Genomic DNA, 20,564 nt, shown 5'->3' with positions numbered 1-20,564 from the left:
CATCATATAGCTTTCTTACACGCTACGAGGATTCCACCTACAAAGCGTCAAACTGAGCGTGAATGCAGAGGGGAAAGTGAGACAATCAGGTTGGTGGCTTTACGAATCCACGAGGGATTACAAGAAAAGGTACAGTCTGTTTTTAGTGCAAACATTTATTTGTCTGACAGACGCACACAGAGGCGGTGAGTGAATAAGTAAAGGTTAGCCAGGAAAGGGAGCCGACAGGTCTGGAAGAGAAGCACACCAAGTGAGCAGCTGTTAAGGTCTGGCGGCGAGTGGAAAGACGGCCAGTAAACGTGAGGGTTAGAGACAAACCAGAGATTGAAACGACCGGCATTCAGAGCAGCGAGCTGCCGGTCGAGGTCAGGACTTACTGACGCTGCTGCAGACAGACAGGCAGTACTCCTCTGACTCAAAGTTATTCCTGTTGCCTCCGCAGCCGCCGTAGATAAACTGAGCACAGCGGCCCTCCTGGCGGTCAAAGTACCAGCGGGGCAGCATGGCCCGGCACGGACCGGTCTCCGCGTTGGCCCAGCACACATCTTGGAGAACACACACATATACACACTTGTCACAACACTCTTTAGCTCACCATAATCCCTTTCAGAGCGTCATCTTTTTGTGGCGCGTTCACCTATAAAACATGCCACTTCAATTCAGAGACACATTAAAATCAAAGACCTGATGTTACAGAACAGGGCAGCGGAATTTAGGAGCAATTTAACAACTGAAATGAAGAAACAAGGCTGGAACAACCAATCCCGCTTCTAATGGGACGTGGCTAATAGAAGCTCTGAGATGACAAATGAGCACAATAGGAAAAATGACGGCAGGAAATTAATTGTCGAGGAACGCGAGGTTCAGTTGTGTCTAGCAAAGCGTGAAAAATGGAGAGGAAAACATGTTCCGATGTTGTACCGCCGAGCTTGTTCCAAATTAATCTGAATGTGAAGAAACCTGTCGTCTGATTTTTTTCTTTAAAGCCTTAAATTTAAAACCATTCCAGAGCTTTTTCAAGGACCTCAAGGCAGCCTGATAAGTCTATATGTAAGATGAAGACCAAAACTCGTCTCGTGTTCCTCACCTCTGACAACCTCTTCCACCGACTCAGTGGTGGTGGTGGTGGTGGTGGTCGTCATGGCAACGTTGGTGGTGGGCTCGTCGTCGCCGTCGTCGAGCGTGTCGATGATGTGGTCGTCGTCGTCGTCTCCCTCCTCATCCTCCTCATCCTCCTCTTCCTCCTCCTCCACCGCCTCCTCGTCCTCCTCGCCGTCTCCGTCCTGGTCGTTGTCCAGCACGTCCTCCTCCTCCTCCTCCTCCTCCTCCTCTTCCTCGTTGTCTTCCTCGGGCACCTCCTCCTCTTCCTCCTCCTCCTCTACCACAGATGGCCTGGTTTCCTCTTGCTGCTCCGCTGGCTCAGGCTCCCGCACCATACTGAGAGAGGAGGAAAGGGAGGGGGGGGATGGAGGTAAGGGAGGGACAGGGTAAAGAGACATATGGAGAGAACATGAGCGATCGGGGGAAGGAAAGGTGACAGAGAAAGAGGGATGATGAAATGAGGAAGGCAGGGAGGATGAATGGGAGGGAGGGGAGGAAAGAGACTTTAAATTAGAACCAACCTGCAGTTTGCTTCCAAGGAGAGAAATTTGATCCTCACGGCAATGTTGAAAATGAAAGTGGCAGTATCTATGATCATCTGAGCGCTGATGTATTACTCTGCTGCCGCTGTGCCCTCATTTATCTGTGTGCGTGTGAATGTATGTTTGTGTGTGTGTGCGTGCGTACCTGTTGTCAGAGTAGTCGGTCTCCGCTCCACCCCACCAGACATCAGAATCATCGGCGTCCTGCTCGGCGCTGTCGGCGTCGCGCTCGGCCTCGGCGGGACAGCACACGAACTCCACGCCTCGGAAACGGTCGATGCCGCACGGCAGCAGCATGCCGTAGTCGTGGAGGTTCATGGCGCGGTCTCCGCAGGACTACGGAGACACAGAATACGTCAGTAGCTGGCTCTGATAAGTCTATCACTATGTTTCCACGGAAAGTACCCAGAACTTTTAGTCCCGGGAACTTGTTTTCAAGGAACTAAAAGGCTTGTTGTTGTCTGCATTTGCACATTTTGTTCTTGAATAACAACTCATTCAAAGAAATGGTGCAATAAAATGCTGCAAGTGCCCGCCCAATCAGAAATGTTCATCGCTGCAAGCCCCACCCTCACAGTTGCTGTACTTTTGGAAAGTAGTACCCCCCGCAGGGACTTTTTGGAGGGTTAAACAACACCCCTGGAACTTCATCTAGACCCTGATCCCTGCGGTGGAAACACACCGACTTCCTCCAAAGGTTCCTAGTCCCTGGGGAAAGTTCCTGCAGTGGAAACGGTGCTTATATGTGAGTGTGTGTGTGTGTGTGTGTGTGTACTCACCTCCTTGGCTACAGTGTGCCAGTGCAGGTGGCTCTCGCACTGGTTCATGCGCTCCTGGTGCAGGAACTTGCACTTGTCAGGCACGAGCAGGGCGTCGCTCACAAATTCTCCCACTGCAGCAAAAAAATAATATTCATATTTATAATTCATACACAATGGGCAGCTTCGGCGCGGCTTTCTGACGGCCCGAAGACACGCTTTAACCGACGCTGACAACTCCCATTAAGCAGAGCTGACTCCAGCTCTTGTAACCACAGCGAGATCCGGTCTTTTCATGTGTCTATTGCTTTTCCTAGAAATGCTTCACATAAGAGCTAAAACTGCAAATCAGTAGTAAAAAAAAAAACTATAGGGGACTCACCCAGGCAGCGGTAGGGCACCACAATGTGCATGTGACTGCGACACTGCTTGCGTCCCTTCTTGCACCAGCTCTGGATGCTGACTGGCTGGTTGGCCTCCACCACATTGGTAATCTGGAGCTCTGGGTACACCTGCACACACAGAATTAAATATTATAACAGTGTCGCATAGTCACAAGCATCTGAAAAGCTCTTAATAGTTTGTTTGAGACAGCTTTTCACCCTCTTCGTTTACATATTCTGCTCTGCTACTTCTGTAAATTTGTATTTTCTCCAAGATATTTCCATCTTTACATTACCGCGGTGTTCCCTGACGCCGGTTCCGCTCGGCGGACTCGGCTGTGTTTACCTCTATGTTCCTCTCAGCCATGCATGACATCTGCCTCTGCACAATATATTCCGAGTCGACGTGTCGTCCCTCCCCAAGTACCTCTTCCCCTCATTCTTTTTCATGACACCCCCTCTTCTGTTTTCTCTCCCTTCAAGCCTCTCCGAATGCAGATAATAATTCCCCCTCGGTTTCCTTGTCACTCTCACGTTTGCCAAAAATCGGCTTTTCCATTCAGCTCCGGGCAGGGAAAATCCTCACAGTTCTTCGTATCTCTGCTTTGGATTTTGATATAATAAGTTCAAAATGTTAAAACGTGTAAAGCTGGGACTTGTTTGTTATCACTGGATGTATTATCAGTGGTAACAACAGAAAGATAGCTTATCTTCCTTCGAGTCTCTCTTACATGCTTTTTCAGAGCAATCTTATTATGCATCACCTCTTATCAGACAACTTTTCAGACATAGTGCATTTGTTCAGCGAAAGCCTGCTGAAATATTCCCCCACAGACGTGTGGTGTTGCGGTTGACGACTACAGTAGCTGAAAGATCGCAGTTTCAGTCGCCACAACAGTTAATTCATGACCGTCAGCCATGAGTGGCGTCTTCAGAGCCTCGGTTTTTCTTTGGCCAAACAACGAGGTCACTGTGTGTCTTCCTGCCTTTGGTTTGGTAGCTTCACGCCGCCTAATTAAAAGCCGTCCAGAGCTTTTAAAATGAAGTCACAAGGACTTAAGCAGCTTGTTTACTGAGCGGAGTTTTGGCTTCGTGTCATCCTGCCAAATTGGGGGATTTTGGTGCGTAAAAACAAATCTGTTCGCAGACTCTGTAACCCACTCACTTTGCTGAGCTCTCATATTATCTCAAACGAGCGAGAACAAACTGTTCCGTCTGCCCTCTAATATCCACAGTAGTTTTCTTTTTGCTGAGTTGCTTGATTGCAGAGAGGAGAGTGGAACTTTTACTCCGGGGAACGTGATTTTAAGGAACTAAATGTTCTACCGACCCAAGAAGATGAGGCAAATTAGTCTATGAAAAGCTGTCTTTACATCATTTTAGCGCATGAGTATCCTGCAATGATGAAGTCCATAGATGTATGCTCTCTTCTGTAACTCCATATTGATGTGTCAAAGCGCAATAAATAAACTGGTTCGAGGGGGCAGATTTGATAAAATGGTTCCTGAAACAAAATACTGTGAGTACCCAACCAATAAGAAATGTTCAGCTGCAAGTTCCTGTACTTTTGAAAGTACCACCCCCTCAAGCAGGGACTTTTTGGGACTTTCAATCCACAGTCAATCGGTGGAAACACACTTAATGCCTCCAAAAGGTTCCTAGTCGTTGGGGAATGCTCCTGCGGTGAAAACTCAAATTTTGAGGTTTTTTTTTTGCCAAAATAAAATTGTGAAACTTCTAGAAAATAAAAAAAAAACCACAATCCAATTTTGCTTGCTGTGCACTCCCCCTAAAGTGTTCTCAATAAAGTATCTGCGCTGCTACCTGCTCAATCATTCTAATTTGCACCAAGAGTGTCAGCTTAACGGCTGAAATGTAAATTATCCGACCCAAAAATCCAACTAAAATGTCACAACTATAAAAATTTATCACCCGGGCTTATTGCTCTCTCAGAACAAAATAAACACTGGGTAATTACAGTTTAAGGATTCAATATATCACAGGACACGTAGCCAAATGAGAGCCGTTTGAGGGTATGACAGGCACTAAAAATGATGGTTACAAATGGTCAATAACCTAACTACCCCTACATTCTCTATCTATATATCTATACCCCTTTAGGCAGATTTAGTAGAATACACAATTATGATTCATATCGGCTCGAAAGGGTGGATTAATACGACTGTGTAATATCAGATTTAATTGATTCTACAGGGGAAATAAACAGTTGTACATATAAAAACACCCACACACTCCCCACACTTTACCTCCTGGCAGTACTCCAGGATGCCCTCCTTGGTGCCGATGCAGCTCTTGGTGCCCGAGGGGTCCGGCTCCCACTTGCCGCTCTGCACGTTGATGTGCATGTTGAGTTTGCCGCAAAACATGGCCACCTGGGGCTCCGCCAGCAGACCCATGGAAACGTCTGTAGGCACCTAGGAGTGAGGACACAGACGAGAGAGGGAGATTTAATGAGATATACCACTCATGTTAAACCTCCTTGAGCGCTGAACGCTGAAAAATGCAAGACGGATGCAATTAAATTTTATTGCTTAGATAGAGAGGGGGAGAGGAGAGGAGATTAGCGCGTTAGATGAAGAGTAAGATGAGAGGAGCGGAGGGAGGAGAAGACGAGGAGAGCCGAAGACGAGGTGCTGGCGATCCTCGCCCGATCTCTTCGACATTTCAGGTTCGATCTGCGCTTTCCTATCATCAAACTCTTAACCACTGCAGTGCTAGCATCATGCTCGATGCCTCTGCTCATATCTGGCGTTGGGAGTTGTCAAAGATCTTGTTGGAGAAATGCTGGAAAAACACTGTGATGGACACAAAAATCAATAGCTTCAGAGGAATAAATTGCCTCAAACAACAGGCCTGGAGCAATCCAATACACCCTCTGTTGTCTATGATGTTCATGCACAAGAACACACACCCACTCAGCTGCCCTGCGCAACACCATTTATGGGAATAGTGTACATCTCCGGGTCCATGCAGGCTTTTTAAAAAAGAGTGCTTCCAGGACAGTATAGTGTTTATGTAACCTCTGTTGATTTGTTTTTGGTTCATTTCTCTCTGTTAGTGCAGCACACAGTGAGCAGGTTGGCTGAAGGGAAGGAGAGAGTGTGTGTGTGTGTGTGTGTGTGTGTGTGTGTGTGTGTGTGCAAACATGCGAGTGTGTGTGTGAGACACAGAAAGTCGGCCTCTGGCATGAATATATTAATTTCTGTGTTAATTTACGCTCCTGTGTTGGTTTCTGCCTCTGCGTGTGTGTGTGTGTGTGTGTGTGTGTGTGTGTGTGTGTGTGTGTGTGTGTGTGTGTGTGTGTGTGTGTGTGTGTGTGTGCGCCACTGCTGTCTGCCTGCATAAGGAGGTTTTGTGCTGAACTTCCCTCAGGAGAGGAGGTGCAGACAAACCACTGAATGTCTGCATTGTACTGGCAAATGAGCGAGAACAAAATGGGAGGGAAAAGGAGGGGGGGGCAGAGAAGGAGACAGAGGGAGGGAGGAGAGGGACTGTTGCCATTGTGTGCTCCCTAATCTTGTTAATGGTTTTGAAGGCCCTGGCAGGCAAACAAATGCTGTTTTGTGAGATGGATAGCATATTTTTTCCTCCAGACTTGAAGCAGCCGGGGGGCATGAAGGCCTCCCTCCAATATGAGAATAGCTGCTGGGGGCCATCGGCTTGGATGCATATGAAGCTCAAAGCCTGAATCGATTTAGCAGGCGTCTACCTGCTCTATCAGTGGAAAGATGAACTTTATCAGCTTCTATTATTCACCATTTATACACATCAGCCGTATTTATACACTCGGTGGAAGAATAGGAAGAAGGCTCAGATCTGCAGAACAGGAGCTGCAGGTTCACATAAATCAACACCTGTGTGATTAATTCAGATGTGATGTGTTTATTGGGTGTTTCTTTATGCTCTGCGTTATATTTCAGAGTCATATTTTGTCTAGCCTCCAGAGGTGAGAGGTAGAGGTTGTGACAGATGCAAAATATTAATAAGATTCACAAACAAAGAATATATTGCGGGGATATCGTGCTGGATTGCCGGTGCGATCACCTGTGCATCATCCGATACTATTCCTGTCTTATAGATTCACACCTGAGACCGGCAGACATCACAATGTATTCCAGGTGATAACTTTGGATCTATACGAAATCGACTAACGCAACAGCCAATCACTCATTTGGTCGCGTTTCCCTCGATTCAGGGTGTCCACAGACATTACATTTTGAGACCTTTTCCAGTTCATTTCTCACCAAATTTAAGATGACTTGTGTTTTTCTTATTGATGCACAGTAAAAAGGTAAGTGGCCCTGCGTGTGCAGAATAAGGGTTTTTGTGGGAATACGGTTATCAGAGTGAGTTATGTTTATCTGCACCGGATAAGTGCTGATATGTGGTAAATAGACAGCATTAGGTTCAGTGTTATGTTTAAATTTGTAACATCAGAATTGTGGGCCTTAATGCAGAGGAGCTCGACTCATTTTGACAAAAGAGAAATACAAAGATGAATAAATGAGATTAGATTCAATGTTTGCACGGACTATTTAATGACTTTTAAGGCCTAATATTTATGAAATGGAATTCACCCTGTTGAAAGATTTTCTATTACTGAGCAGAGTTTTAAAATGTCTTGATGTCACCGTTCCATTGATACATTACATATTTGTCTAGGTTTATTCATATGACTTTTCCTTCTAACTTATTCATTTATTCAACATTGAAGACTGTCAGTGAGCAGATTCCTCCTGCTTACTTCAGCCTTTAAGAATGTCACCAGAAAATAACTCCAAAATGTGTTTCGAGTTTATTTTGCAAAACAGCCCTGGAGTTCATGAACTGGAGTCACACCTCTGCTGTTGAGAAATACACTCACTCAGGATGAGGGTGTGTTGGTTTATTTTCAACTATATGAGAGTTCATCAAGGTTTACATCTGCTAATGCTTCTGATTTTGTATTGTGGTCATCAGATATGGCTATTTATCTACTACTAGAGCTGCAAAACTAATTGATCAACTGGTTTGAGGGGTTTTGAGAAAAGAAAAGTTAAAATGATCTGATTCCAGATTCTTAAACGTGACTAATTTCTGGTTTTTTTACTCCTTTATGACAATAAACCTAATATCTTTAAGTTGTGGACAAAACAAGATATTTGAGGACATCGTTTTAGGCTCTGGGAAACACTGATTGACCAAACAACTAATTAATTCATTGACAAAACTATCAACAGCTTGCTTACATCCACTAACAGATGTAAGGAAGCCTTGTATCCGTATCATTTGGTCTATGTTAATGTGTCTCCTGGGGGCAGTTATCTTTCACTCTGAACTAATTTCCACTTAAAGAAAAGTCAGTCACCTAAACGTTTGACTGTAGTTTGGAGCCACGAGGATCATTCTCTCTCTCTCATCATTTCTGCTTCTCAATGAATAGCCATCATAACGGTGTTAAAATGTGTTCCTGGAGGTCCGACACCAACCGACCAACTGTCAGATGGGGGGTAGAAGCGGCACACAGACAGATCGGCGTAACCTGATTCCAGCGGTCAAATATGCACCTGCAAAGTTCACATCCGTCACAGGCCGACACGGTGAGCCGCAAGCTGTAGTGGCACGGAAATGAGTAAATCCCTCACGCACACGCACACGCACACACACAGAGTAGGTAAAATCCCCTCTTGCCCCCTCCTCAGCTCCAACACATGGCAACTTAACACTGGTGGTCATCAGTCTTGACACTGAGCCATCTGCACCACACAGGGTTATTTAGGGGGTTTTTGCCGCTCGATTCCCACACGGCCATCTGTGAGTGAGCAGCGCTAACGGGGGCATAGATCAAATCCCATCCTGCTCATTAAACCGAAGGCAAACGGAGAGCAGAAAGTTTTCAAATAATCTTTTAAAAAGTCGTTTTTGCATGCGAGCTATCTTTTAATTAACTTACTTTCTGGGTGCCCAGTTTCATTTTGACCTTATCTGCGCACCCTCTGGCCTCTCCCTGTCGCTTATTGAAAGAGATAACCGAGCTTCCCCTCTGCTCGAGGCACAGGTAGGCAAATCAGTGCCAAGTGCTCGCTGACATTCAAATTCTTTGTGTCATCCTCTTTTGGCTGGCAAATCATATCCTCGCCAAATCGCTCTGCCTTCTCCTTCCTGCCTCTCAGCCTCTCCACCGCTATCTCTCCACTGCTCTGTCTTCTGCTGAAGGAGAAGGAGGAGGAGGAGGAGGAGGAGGAGGAAGAGGAGGAGAAGGAGGTGGTGGAGGGGGAGGATCAGCCAAGCCTTCGCTGCAAGCTTATAAATCAGGGTCCCAGGATGATGGCGAAGGCTAGAGCGCGAGGAGAAAGTGAGAGAAAGAACAATAACCACAATGGCCGAGAGACGGAGAGAGATTGGAGAACAGATGAATTGGACAATAAGCCTTCGGGCGCGAGCAAGAAGGTCAAGCGCTCTGTAAAACAGAAAGGATGTGGGGACGCAGGGTGAGAGGCGGAGAGGGAGGCTGGAGGAAATCAGGCGGGGCAGAGTGGAGAAAGGATGGGGAATTCTGCTGTCGGGCAGAGGTAGTTTAGAGAAAAGGAATGACTGCATCTTTTCTCGGTTAAGTTCAGCGCCGGTTGCCATGAAATTATGAAAGATCTTCCAGACAAACAGCACCGCTGCCGATTATAGTGCGCGCAGGAAATAATCACAGCACTTCCCTTCTGCGTCTTCAAACGGCTGGAGAAATAAGGGATTGCATTCAATTTGCATTCTGCAAATCCTCCCCGTAAAAGAAGAGATAATGACAGCGAGAGTAAGAGGGTTGTTTTTTTGTTTTCTCCTGGCGGGGCTGGGAATCCACAACCAGGCGAGCAACAGATGGACTGGAAGAAAGGCAGACCGACAAATGGTGAGACACATCAGCAGCCGAGTGTTAGACAAATCTATATTATAGCAGGAGACGGCAGGCTTCCCTCATCTCCTTCCCTCTCCCCTCTCTCCATCTTTATCCGATCTCAGCTCTGGTTCACAGCGCTGCCAGTCTGCCAGCCTGGCCGTCCCGCAGGGAGGGGAGGGAGCGATAATCTGGGCACTGAGGATTAGGACGGCAGCCTGGTCAGGAGAAATATCCCCCTTTGGTCTCAATCTGGCATGATAGCCATCACCGTATCGACAGCGAATAAGCCAGGGGGAAAGGAGGCTGATGCTTTATGAGATTGACCCCGAGAAAGATAGCTGAATTAAAGTCAGCAGAAACCCTGCTCACATACTGCTTGGCGTGCTAATTCCCCCTCCCTCCCTCCCAACAGAAATTACAAGTGATGCAACTGAAGCAGTGATCCATCAAAAATGCTTCCCAGCTTCTTGCGGCTTTTTATTATCCACGCCGTCTGACGAAACGCTTCTATAGGCGGGAGCCGCGGACCAAACAGCTGCAGTCGAGGGAAGCTAGCAAACAAATTCCACAATAAAACAGAAAACATTCAGCCTTGTGTCCAAAATCGAGTCAGTCACGGAAAGAAAACACAGACCTAAGCTTCCAGGCCTGCTGACGCATATGGGACCACAAAATTAAATTGCACATAGACCATGTCTGAGTTGTTAAAGCTGGGCATGCAATGTTGGTTTATAAACTATACAAAGCAGTCAACATCGCCATAATAATTTGAGGATGAATGGAATTTGTTTTACCCGGAGGGCGGCACATAAGGAAGGAAAACACAAACGGACAGAGCAACAATCTAATAATGTAATACAACAACAATACAAGTTTGTGCAGCGATTAAAGGGAGATTATTTGCGAGGGCAATTTGATAGAGTGCTTTGCTACCCTAAGGAGGTTTGTGATGAGGGCGACGAGTTCGCTGCGGCGTTTCGCGTGAACTGTGCATGTGCGTTTAATGTTACACCACGAGTCGAAATCAAGGCTCCCGTCTGAGACAGGTGACCCATTTCCACAGCTGGAAACCACAACCTGCATCACATCCAGGCGAACCGAAGATATGACAGGCTGTCAAATGTTCTGCCTTGAAAATCAACTACACACATGTAGAGAAGGAAAGGTTCACTCAGATATGAAAATTGAGTCATTATATACATGCAGACGGAAAGTTGGGTGAAGCTTCATAGTTCACAGAACATTTCTGGAGCTTTACAGCACCGTGGGGCGTTGCAGCAAAAACTGAAGTAGCCGGGGACATGTTTCAAAACTTGAAAAAATGAAATAAAATGGCTCCATACAGCTCACCGGGCTTAATCCAACTCTTCGAAAGCCCTTAGATCCCAATTTGATTTGAAAAGATGCTATTTACACCTATTTTAGAACAAAATCTTCACTGTAGCTGCTACGCTAAAAGCGTTAGCGCAGCCCCTGTATGTAGTGGGTGTAAATAACGCCTTATCAAAATCAATTTGGGATCTTGGGGCTTCTGGAGACTTGGATTACGCTGAATGAGCTGTATGGGGCCGTTTCATGTTATGGGGTTTTTGTGGGTTGTTTGTTTTAAGTTTTCAAGTTCAACTTCAATCAAGTCCCCATGCTGCAGAATACTGCAGAATGCTTGCAAATGTTTTGTGGATCATGGACCTTTGTGTGTCTGACATGACTTTTGCAGGAAAGTATAATTACTACAATAAAATCCTCATTATCCCTCATTAAAATTTCCAGCTTTTCATCAGCATCATTTCCTTTCACAAGTGCTGGACACACGTTGTCTCCTACTTCCCTGTAAAGTCATCCTCAGCGTATATGCAGTGGAGGCCACAAATCCAGGCAAAAGTTCATTTTTAGTTCATTTATTTTTAAGATTAAAGATTAATTTATTAATTTTATTTTTTAATTGTTAATTAATTTTGCAACAGCGTTGTATAATGAGAAGAACTTTGTAATCCCTACATGCTACTCATAAAAAAATAAGTTATACAGATATGGAAGTCATGATAAACCAAACTATGTTTTCTATTTGAAGTGTGGATGAGTTAAGGAAGTGTTTTTCAACCCCGTTCCCGGGGACCCCCTGCCCTGCATGTTTCAGATGTTTCCCTGCTCCGACAAACCTGATTTGAATGATCAGCACGTCATCAAGCTCTGCTGAAGCCTGATAAGGACCCATTCATTTGAATCAGTGTGTTGGAGCAGGGAAACAGGCAGGGAAGGTGGGGCACCCAAGACCAGGATCGAAAAACACTGAGTTAAGGGCTTGATCAATAGAGAAAATCCTCAACCCAAGTCAAAATAATCTGGCTAATGGCCATCAGTCTTAAATGTTGGTTTGTTTACAACCTGTCTGATTGTCTGACTGCAACCAAGGTACCATGTCGTCATAACAGACAGAAAAGACTCCACATTAGGCTTGCAACTATCCATTACGTTTCATTAGAGATTAATCTGTCAGTCATTTTCACAATGATCTGATTAATCCAAAAAAAAGTGACCAACCAAAAGTCCAAAACACAAAGACTGTTCAGAGAACCGGCAAATACTTACTGGAACCAGCAAATGTTTGACATTTTGCTTGAAAACGATGAATTGATTATTGAAATAGCTGTCAACATTAATCAACTAATGGCTGCAGCTCTGCTCCACAGAAAGACCTCTCTTTGTTTGACTTTCAGCTCTTCTTTCTATGCAACTGCACAGCCCCTCTACATGTGTGGCTCTTTGTGAGACATAATAACTCCTCTTCCCCGTCATGGAAAATTGCCTAACCATTCCCATCCCAGAGTCATTGTGTAAAGGGACCGACACATTTGAGCGAACCCGCTTGTGGCTGGCACATTCGCAGATGTGATCTGTGGCACTAAAAAAGCAAAGAAAACGGCAGGAAAAGGTTTATCACCCATTAAATGTAAATGAGGATTGTCAGAAAGAGAAATATTGCGTCACACTTACAAACTGAAAACACACACGCACATGCGCGCATCCTCTCACTCACACACGGTTTAATGTGTTTGAGTGCACAGTAAGCACACACACACACACACGCAATCTTTGAAGTGTCCCCATGGGCGCTGGTCCTGCGGTGCTATTAATTGTACAGTCTTATCTGAGTGGCCCAGGCCTGCCATGGAGAGTTGGGTGAAGGTGGTGGAGGAGGGGGCGACGAGGGGGGAGGGTGTTTAAGATCAGCTCTCATCCCAGGGGGAGACTCCCTGGTGAGCAAGATGTGTCGCAGGAGCTCCACACACACACACACACACACACACACTCTCTCTCTCTCTGCTGGCACACATCTTTAACAGGAATCTGTGGCTACGTCCGGCTAGTCGCTAACAAGACAAGGCTTTATTGTCCAGGCTGAGGACACAATGCACCACGCCCAAGATACTGTCAACTGGTGACGGCTGACAATGGCTCCCAAGAGAGGAAAAAAAGGCATCTCTTTGCGAGAGGCAGTAACACAATGCAAATAAGGGTCTTAAAGAGTTATCCGGGGTAGCCTTTAAACATTTATGACCGGGATAACGTGTTATGCAATACAATAAACTTAGATTGCTTCCGCTTTGAGTCGTTAATCAATCACTCGCGGTGGAATCGAGCAGAAGCGCGGCTGACTGCGGGTTGTTTACAAGATGCATCACTGTGGGAATTTGTTTGCTTTAGCTCGGGAGGATGTGTGACGGCTGAATTAGATAAGACTGGCGAGGTGACAGAGAGGCTCGACGCTCGCGGCGGTGGCGACGCACACCCACACACACACACACACACACACACACAGACACACACACAGACACACTCTGGAGTCACCTTGGCAAGCAGACGTGGCTGTTACTTAAACCCCTCAGATCATCTTTGACTGGACTTTAAGTGTGGGTGCTAAATTATCCTGCTCCGGTGTGTGTGTGTGTGTGTGTGTGTGTGTGTGTGATGCTATCTGAGCCTGATGTTTGGGAAGCAGATCCAGTGGCTAGTGCGTTTCACTGATTACAGAGCAGACGGACCCTCTTCCCTCCCCCTCACACTCCCCCGCTGGCCGAACGTTCAATTACAGACCTGATGTAAAACCAGACGGAATGCCTTCATCAAATAAATAAATAAATACCGGGGCGAACGCAAGCTCTGAACCAAATGTGTGATGGAAAAAATGAGCTCCTGAGAGGTGGGACTGGTTGTCTGGCTCGTCCTCCTGCAGGCTGAAGTGAAGTCTGGGAGGTGGAACAGGTTATGATGAAACCCGAGCACCTGAAGAACCTTAGACTACATTGCATCATGTTCATTCGGGCATAAATCAATAGATCTGAGTCAGTGTGGGATAAATATTGATCTCCTGGATTATCGGGCATAAGAAGTTCAAAGTAACCCATTGCATTATTTCAGACTGTAAACATGCTGATTTGCCTCACATCTAAGATCAACCACGCCCGCCTGGTGCTGGCTCTCTTCGTGCTTGTCCCAGCAGTCCTCCCCTTCAAAAGTTTTCACGGAGTCAGGGAGGAAAAAAAAAAAGAAGTTTGTTTGAAGCATTATCTTCATTCATATGCAATGCGATTAAGCTTTGTCTCGGGGGGTTCCTCGGGAATTAGCATCGCAGACAAATCTGTTCCAAATCTGATTAGAAGTGTGTAAGAGAAATAGTTCTGACTTCTGCACACTTAATTCGTCTAGACGTGATGGAGGGACTCTTGGTTTCCTTAGTTATAATCGCCATGGAGATGGAGCCAGCTCTCAACCCTTGGGGGAACTGCCTGTTATAACCTCCCTCTGAGCGACACCCATTATCCAAGTCACCTGGGAGCAGGAATTTCATCATCGGGTCGGTTTGCTGACGCAAAGGAAGTGTGTGTGTGTGCAGGTGTTCCGAGTACCATAAGAATTCAGATTAAGCCGGTGTAATGGCCGACTCGTTCGGTACCAGACTGCTAAACTGACTCTGACCTCACTAGTGTTCGGCTTAGAGGCACCCTGCAGAGGACCGCCAACACACACAGATGGACGTGCACGCACACTGAGGAGGCACTCAGTGATCACACCATGAACTGTGGCCGCTCAGATCAGAATTTGGGAAAATCTGTTTACGATCGCACCTAAAAATATGTTGATGGCTGTTTTTGCCAAAACTGAAAAGATGCATCACTGTCCCTTGTCATGAGATAGCTGACTGATGATTGAGTCAGAGCCGATCCGTGATACGAGCTTGTTCTTTTAATGATGCTGATCTACAGTGAGGGGAGGAACGCAGCTGAAAACCTTGATGGATGAGTGAGATCAAATATTATTCCGCTTATTTTCCTGCAACTATTCCCGCCGTCTTCTGAAGATTTCTCTACCTCCAATACCCCCCCGCTTTACATCCTGTTACATCATCTTATGTTTGCAATGGGCTATGTCACAAAAACAAAAAAAATCCAGATAGAGTGCCACAGGAGTGAGTCCTTAAACATAGACATACGTTGGCGTTTGTGCAGTTCCAGTTCCCTTTTCTTAAAGTCAGTGGGTTTTTTTTTAAAGGGTTTTTTGGTTTGATGACTAAAATAAAGGCTGTGGTGGTCAGAAATCATGAAAGTGGAGATTACCACACTGGACAAAACATGCAAGTATCATAAACTTCCGCTTGCCACAGAGATTATTTTCTGCAATAATCCAAAATCCATCTGAAAAATCCTATTGGCTTTTTGTTGAGAGAACCAGAGCGATACTAACTTCCAGGTTTGCTTACAACAACACAACGTCCCTGGAGAACTCTATACTTGGCTAACCTTTTGTTGGGTGCGTACATGTCAACCCTTCCCCCATCCATGCATCTGTAGCAACAGCCTCTTCATTCTCTAATTGTAAGTGTGTCCTTTTACCCAACAGGAAACAATGAAAAGCGTTTGCTATCAGACAAAAATGCTGGAAAAAAAGCACAAAATAAACGACTCGCTTCAACTTAGCTATTTCCCCTAATGTGCTAACCACCATCAATCTCAGAAGAGGCTAAATGAAGCTGAAAGCAGCAATTTTCTGTCCTTGAAAAGACTCCATTTAAAAAAAAAAGGCAGAAATTAAATATGTATAAACTAGAAGCCAAATAACCATGTTTAAAGCGAAAAATATGATTGCGAGTCGAGGGAACGCCTAATCAGCGTCATTGTGAATCAGGGCCCCGGGGTGTTGATGGGTGTGTATGACTGGAATTATCATCAGTGGTTATGAGCACCGCCTCCACAGGACCGGCAGGTAAACTGGGAACACAGTCAGTATTTCCACCAGGATACTCATCAGCAACAAAGAGTAATTAGTCACTTACACTTGCTGTATTGAGAGGGTCCTACTTACCTACTTCAACATTAGTTTATTCATTAGTATTACTAAAATAATACAGTTTTGATTAATATTGGCTTAACAAGAAGACAACACGGTATTTCACACACACACACACACACACACACCTAGTTCTGCATCAAGCCTTTCCACTTCACAAACACAGGAAGTCCGCCTGTATCATGGCGACCAAACAGGAAACGGATCCAAAAATAGCAGGGCACGGTCAAGAATACCGGTCCATTTTCTGACGCAAATCTCCATCTCGCCCTCTCTCATTTACACCCACCCACCCACACACGCACTTATGCACACACACACACACACACACACACACACACACACACACACACACACGCACTCACACAACTTGGCATTTTAAACGAGTGTTCCAATTTCACACTTGGACTCCGAGAGGACTTGTCATCTACAATTGATGGTGTGTCGCCCGACACGAAGAGGTACTAGTTTCATAAACCCTCTGAACTGTGAATCTCAAGCCGAGGGCATGCAGCACATCAGTAACATACCGTATGGATGACACAGCGTTTTGGAGAAAAAAAGAAAAATGTGAGAAATCGCTCTGGTGGAAAATGGTAAAAGGAGGGAGAAAGGGAGGAATGGGTGTGAAGAACGACGGGAATAACACACAGCAGCCTAATTATAGTCCAAGTGCCAGGCACCTGGGGAAGACTCCAGTGCTATGGCAACCCTGAACACCCAGGACGATGAGGGGAGAGGAGACTGGGATGAGAGAAGTGAGAGGACGAGGTGATGAGATCATTTCTGAAATGGAGGAAAACAAGGGCCCTCATGGGCATTTCTGTGTGCTGGTGGAGTTGGTTAAACGAAAGAACTTCACCATCGAGGAGAAACTTTCTCAAAAAGAGCCCACATCTTTAAAGTAATGAGTCAGCAACCTCAGCAGGAATCAAAGATGTGCTGGGGCAAAGCGATTCTTGGTGTGAATCCATTTAATAAAAAAAATAAGAGTGCTGAGAAGATGAAAATATGAGAACGAAGGAAGTTAGTAAAAGGAAAAGGAGAGAACAGAGAGTCCAGCTCCACTGTGGTTCCAGGAAATATCTCTAAGGTTCATTAGGAGGAATTGGTTTGTACTGGTTCTGATGGAAAGATTGTGCTTTGAGCTTTGAGCTGTCACATTAAACTGCTGCAATAATATAAAGAATTCTAAATTAAATGTGTTTCTTTCAATTTAATTCAGCTCCAGCTGAAAACCAAGCAGATATTTAATCCAAAAACATCAAGGGACACACTTTTTTTTCCCCTCCCACTTCTGTGGTGCGTTTCTGAACTTTTCGTGGCTTTCTGACCTTTTGGTCACAAACCTCGACAGCCTCTGGCAACGTGTCTGGAGTTGGCAGTGGTCACTGAAAGTTGCATTAGAAGTACGCGCTCTTCATGAACTCTGCCTTACAAATTTAAACTAATACATTCATGAATTAAATATTAATTTATGGGAGATTTTTTTTATTAATTCAAAGTAGAAATATGTGCATGACAAATTTCTGACGCCTGCATACAACCTCTCTGGGCACTAATATAATTCTAATCTAATTCTTTTTTTATTTTTAATGTGAATGTGTTGTAATGGATAGCATAGGACTTGAGTCTGATTTCTAAATCCTGTCTGAATACACCCACTGTTTGGGGGATATTTCAGCCTGATATGATGATGATATGACATTTGTTGAGGTCTTTTTCCAAACAAACAGGTTTTTGTTAGAGGTCGGAGCATCTCTGCAGCACTACAGAACTTCATTACAATGCTGGTTTCTCACTCGTTTTACTTAGGAGAGATCGCAGATAGGATACACGGAGGGAAAAGGGGGCAGACATGCAACAAAGATCTGCTTGCAAACTCAATCTGGGATGTTGCGACTATATTGTATTCTCCTTAGCTACTAAACTGAAAATAGAGATGCATTTCTAACCCACTTTCGAGTACGCTTTTATAGGACAGAGGTATCAAATATGCTGCGTGCCACTCTGGTTTCATGGAGTCATCTCAAGGCCAGCCGCTTCATATCAGCCTTAATGCACTTCACCCTGAAATAAATATCAAAACTGGCACAGAGGTGCGGGCAGAACCTTTTCTCTCTTATAAGTGAGAGCTTAGAGGTGAGCCCGCCTTTCTTTGGTTCATTACACGACTCCAGTCTGGGATCCAACACAGAGCGGCCTGTTGAATGGGCTGCATCATTAAGTCAGATGCCTCTGAGGCGAGGCCGAGTCAGGATGCGTGTATAATATAATATACTGATTTCAACACCATCCACACCATCTACACATACACAGTTAAATTTATATACCGACTCATCCATCACACACTGACAGCATTGCATCTGTAAGGCCAAATCCATGATTAACACCTGATTGTATTGGCCTTGGTCAGATTATGACAGGCTGGGTCATATCTCAGGTCAGATGGAAGGTCAGTCACACACACACATACACACACAAACACAACACACCACAGCCTTGACTGGGACACCTGACACTTATGGAGACATATAGAGATGAGATGTACGTGAAAACTGTGTGTGCGGCTTCCTCGGTGATGAAGCGAAAGCTTGATGTGCCGCTGCCGCTGAGTAATTGCGCAGGTCAGAGCGACTTGTTTTCTCGGCTTATTATTCAGATTCTCTACCAACAGCTGCTTACTCAGCAGCAGCGGAAATGAAGTGTGTGTCTTCGTGGCGCACTGCTGATATTTACAGATGGAAATGACGCTCCGATGGTGATGAATGGTGCTGCCTGGTGCGAGATTCGCTCTAATATGAGAAGTGGGAGGGATAATGTTGGTTTCCCTGAAGACCGCCAGGCGGTAACGCCAGGGGTGTGTACATGTTTGACCTAATGGAGCTAATTACGAGCCAGTCATGAAGAGGTGAGCGTGCTGAAGAGGCTTTTCCTGGGACTGACTCGCAACTTCAAAGTAGCGAGTTGGAACATTCTGTACACAAGCTGTATCATTCACATTTTGTCTTGGCATGATTAATGCAACCAGACTTCAACTCTGCAGAAAACCATGTAGAAGCCATCTTTTACAACTTGGCAGTACTGTATCTGTACAGAACCGGTTTGCTCTTCATGGCAGTCAGAAAATTAGGCTTTTAAGGCTCAAAAATACTTTTACATAGCTTAATCTGTCTCAAATGATGTAACCGTAACTGCTCACGTTCATCCATGCATCCTTTATGTTGGCATGAATGCTCAGCAATACGTACACTAAAGGGCAGCTCAGAGTCAAGACCATTAAATACACCACAAATTGTGGACAGAGTATTATCTTCACCAGTATTACCAATGAGAGAAACCGACACAGAACATCGTTTCAAGTGCTTTCGGAAGACGCATTGTTCAAACCTCTTTCTCATGTCCTATGGTCGTCTTGCTTTAACTATTCGCCACACTATCCTGCACGATGGTACCGCTGTGTCGTCTGCATCCATACACATTCAGAAAATGGCCACAATATGGATGAAATGGTCACAGAGTAGAGACGGGGCTTCATCTGTATCCCTGTACGTATCTAACGTTGAGCACAAATGAGCCTTCGATCTGATCCCCAAACTGGCTAAAGAATAATTCTCACAGCAGTGGCTGAGTACCCTGTATGCCTGCTCAGTGGCCAGCATTTTTTCCTCTCAGTAAAGCATCTCAGCACAGACCTGCACCATAAATCAGAATGTTCTCTTCAGTCAACGTGCGAGGAAACCGTTTCTCCTGCCATCAGATACTTGTTGAATCTAATCAAACCTTCTGGCATCCAACCGTATCTCATTCAGAGACCTGGTTGCAAAACACAAAGCATGCCTTTGAGCGATGCACTGGTCTGTTACCACTGAAATCAGCACTACCAGATTCCTCGCATGCTTTCAAAGGGGGGATGCTACCTTTCAGTAGGAAAACACACAAAGAAGACTCAGGATTGAGGGAATTATGCAAAAATGGCCACAGAAATAGAGGCAAAGACTATTAGATAAAACTATTTTCAATGTTCATGAACAGCTTCCCATCACTACCAGGGAACTCTGAAGTGGTCTGAAGTGTCATTAGGTGGACAGAGAAGGGAAGCAGTGGACATGCAGCTCCAAAAAGACAGCAAACACATCAGTGTCATCCCTGTTTCCAGGGACCATGACAACAGAAACAACAGTATCAAAAGGTCAGGAATTCTTTTCTCCAGGACAGACAGAGGGGGATACAGAGGGGAACATTAATTGGGAGCGCTGCGGTGTCATTGTTGTTGTTGACACAACCAAGATGGACAATATGTGCCGTTTGAACAGGGGACGTTTCAACACTGGTTGGACATGAAGGTTAAGACAAAGGACGTAAGAGAAAAACAGGAAGTGCTGGAGACTAACTGCTTTCATGTCTCATTATGAAGAGGACATCCAGTCCTGCCACATGACAATATCCACTGTTTACAGAGAGGCACATAGAGAGCAAGCTAATATCACTACACTGACTGGCACGACCCGAACCCATTTTCTCATTTCTATGGCAGCTTTTTCAT

At 45.2% G+C, this 20,564-nt stretch overlaps 1 protein-coding gene across 2 annotated transcripts in view; it reads right to left on the bottom strand.

Annotated features, from left to right (window-relative positions):
* appa (amyloid beta (A4) precursor protein a) overlaps positions 1–20,564 on the bottom strand; it is a 39,684-nt gene that overhangs the window by 15,470 nt on the left and 3,650 nt on the right. The window contains exons 2-7 of one of the 2 annotated variants that reach the window (XM_084347685.1): positions 5,052–5,219; positions 2,784–2,913; positions 2,423–2,535; positions 1,789–1,979; positions 1,088–1,437; positions 378–545 (exon numbers count right to left, since the gene is read on the bottom strand). In XM_084347685.1, coding sequence (XP_084203811.1) covers positions 378–545; positions 1,088–1,437; positions 1,789–1,979; positions 2,423–2,535; positions 2,784–2,913; positions 5,052–5,219 — 1,120 coding nt within the window. The remainder of the gene's footprint in view (positions 1–377; positions 546–1,087; positions 1,438–1,788; positions 1,980–2,422; positions 2,536–2,783; positions 2,914–5,051; positions 5,220–20,564) is intronic. The other variant, XM_084347686.1, reaches the window with a different exon arrangement.

The sequence above is a fragment of the Pagrus pagrus genome (assembly GCF_965226575.1).
Source record: "Pagrus pagrus genome assembly, chromosome: 24".
NCBI classification, from domain to species: domain Eukaryota; kingdom Metazoa; phylum Chordata; class Actinopteri; order Spariformes; family Sparidae; genus Pagrus; species Pagrus pagrus.
Note: the sequence above shows the minus strand (reverse complement) of the source record. Positions and strands in the feature narration are given on the sequence as shown.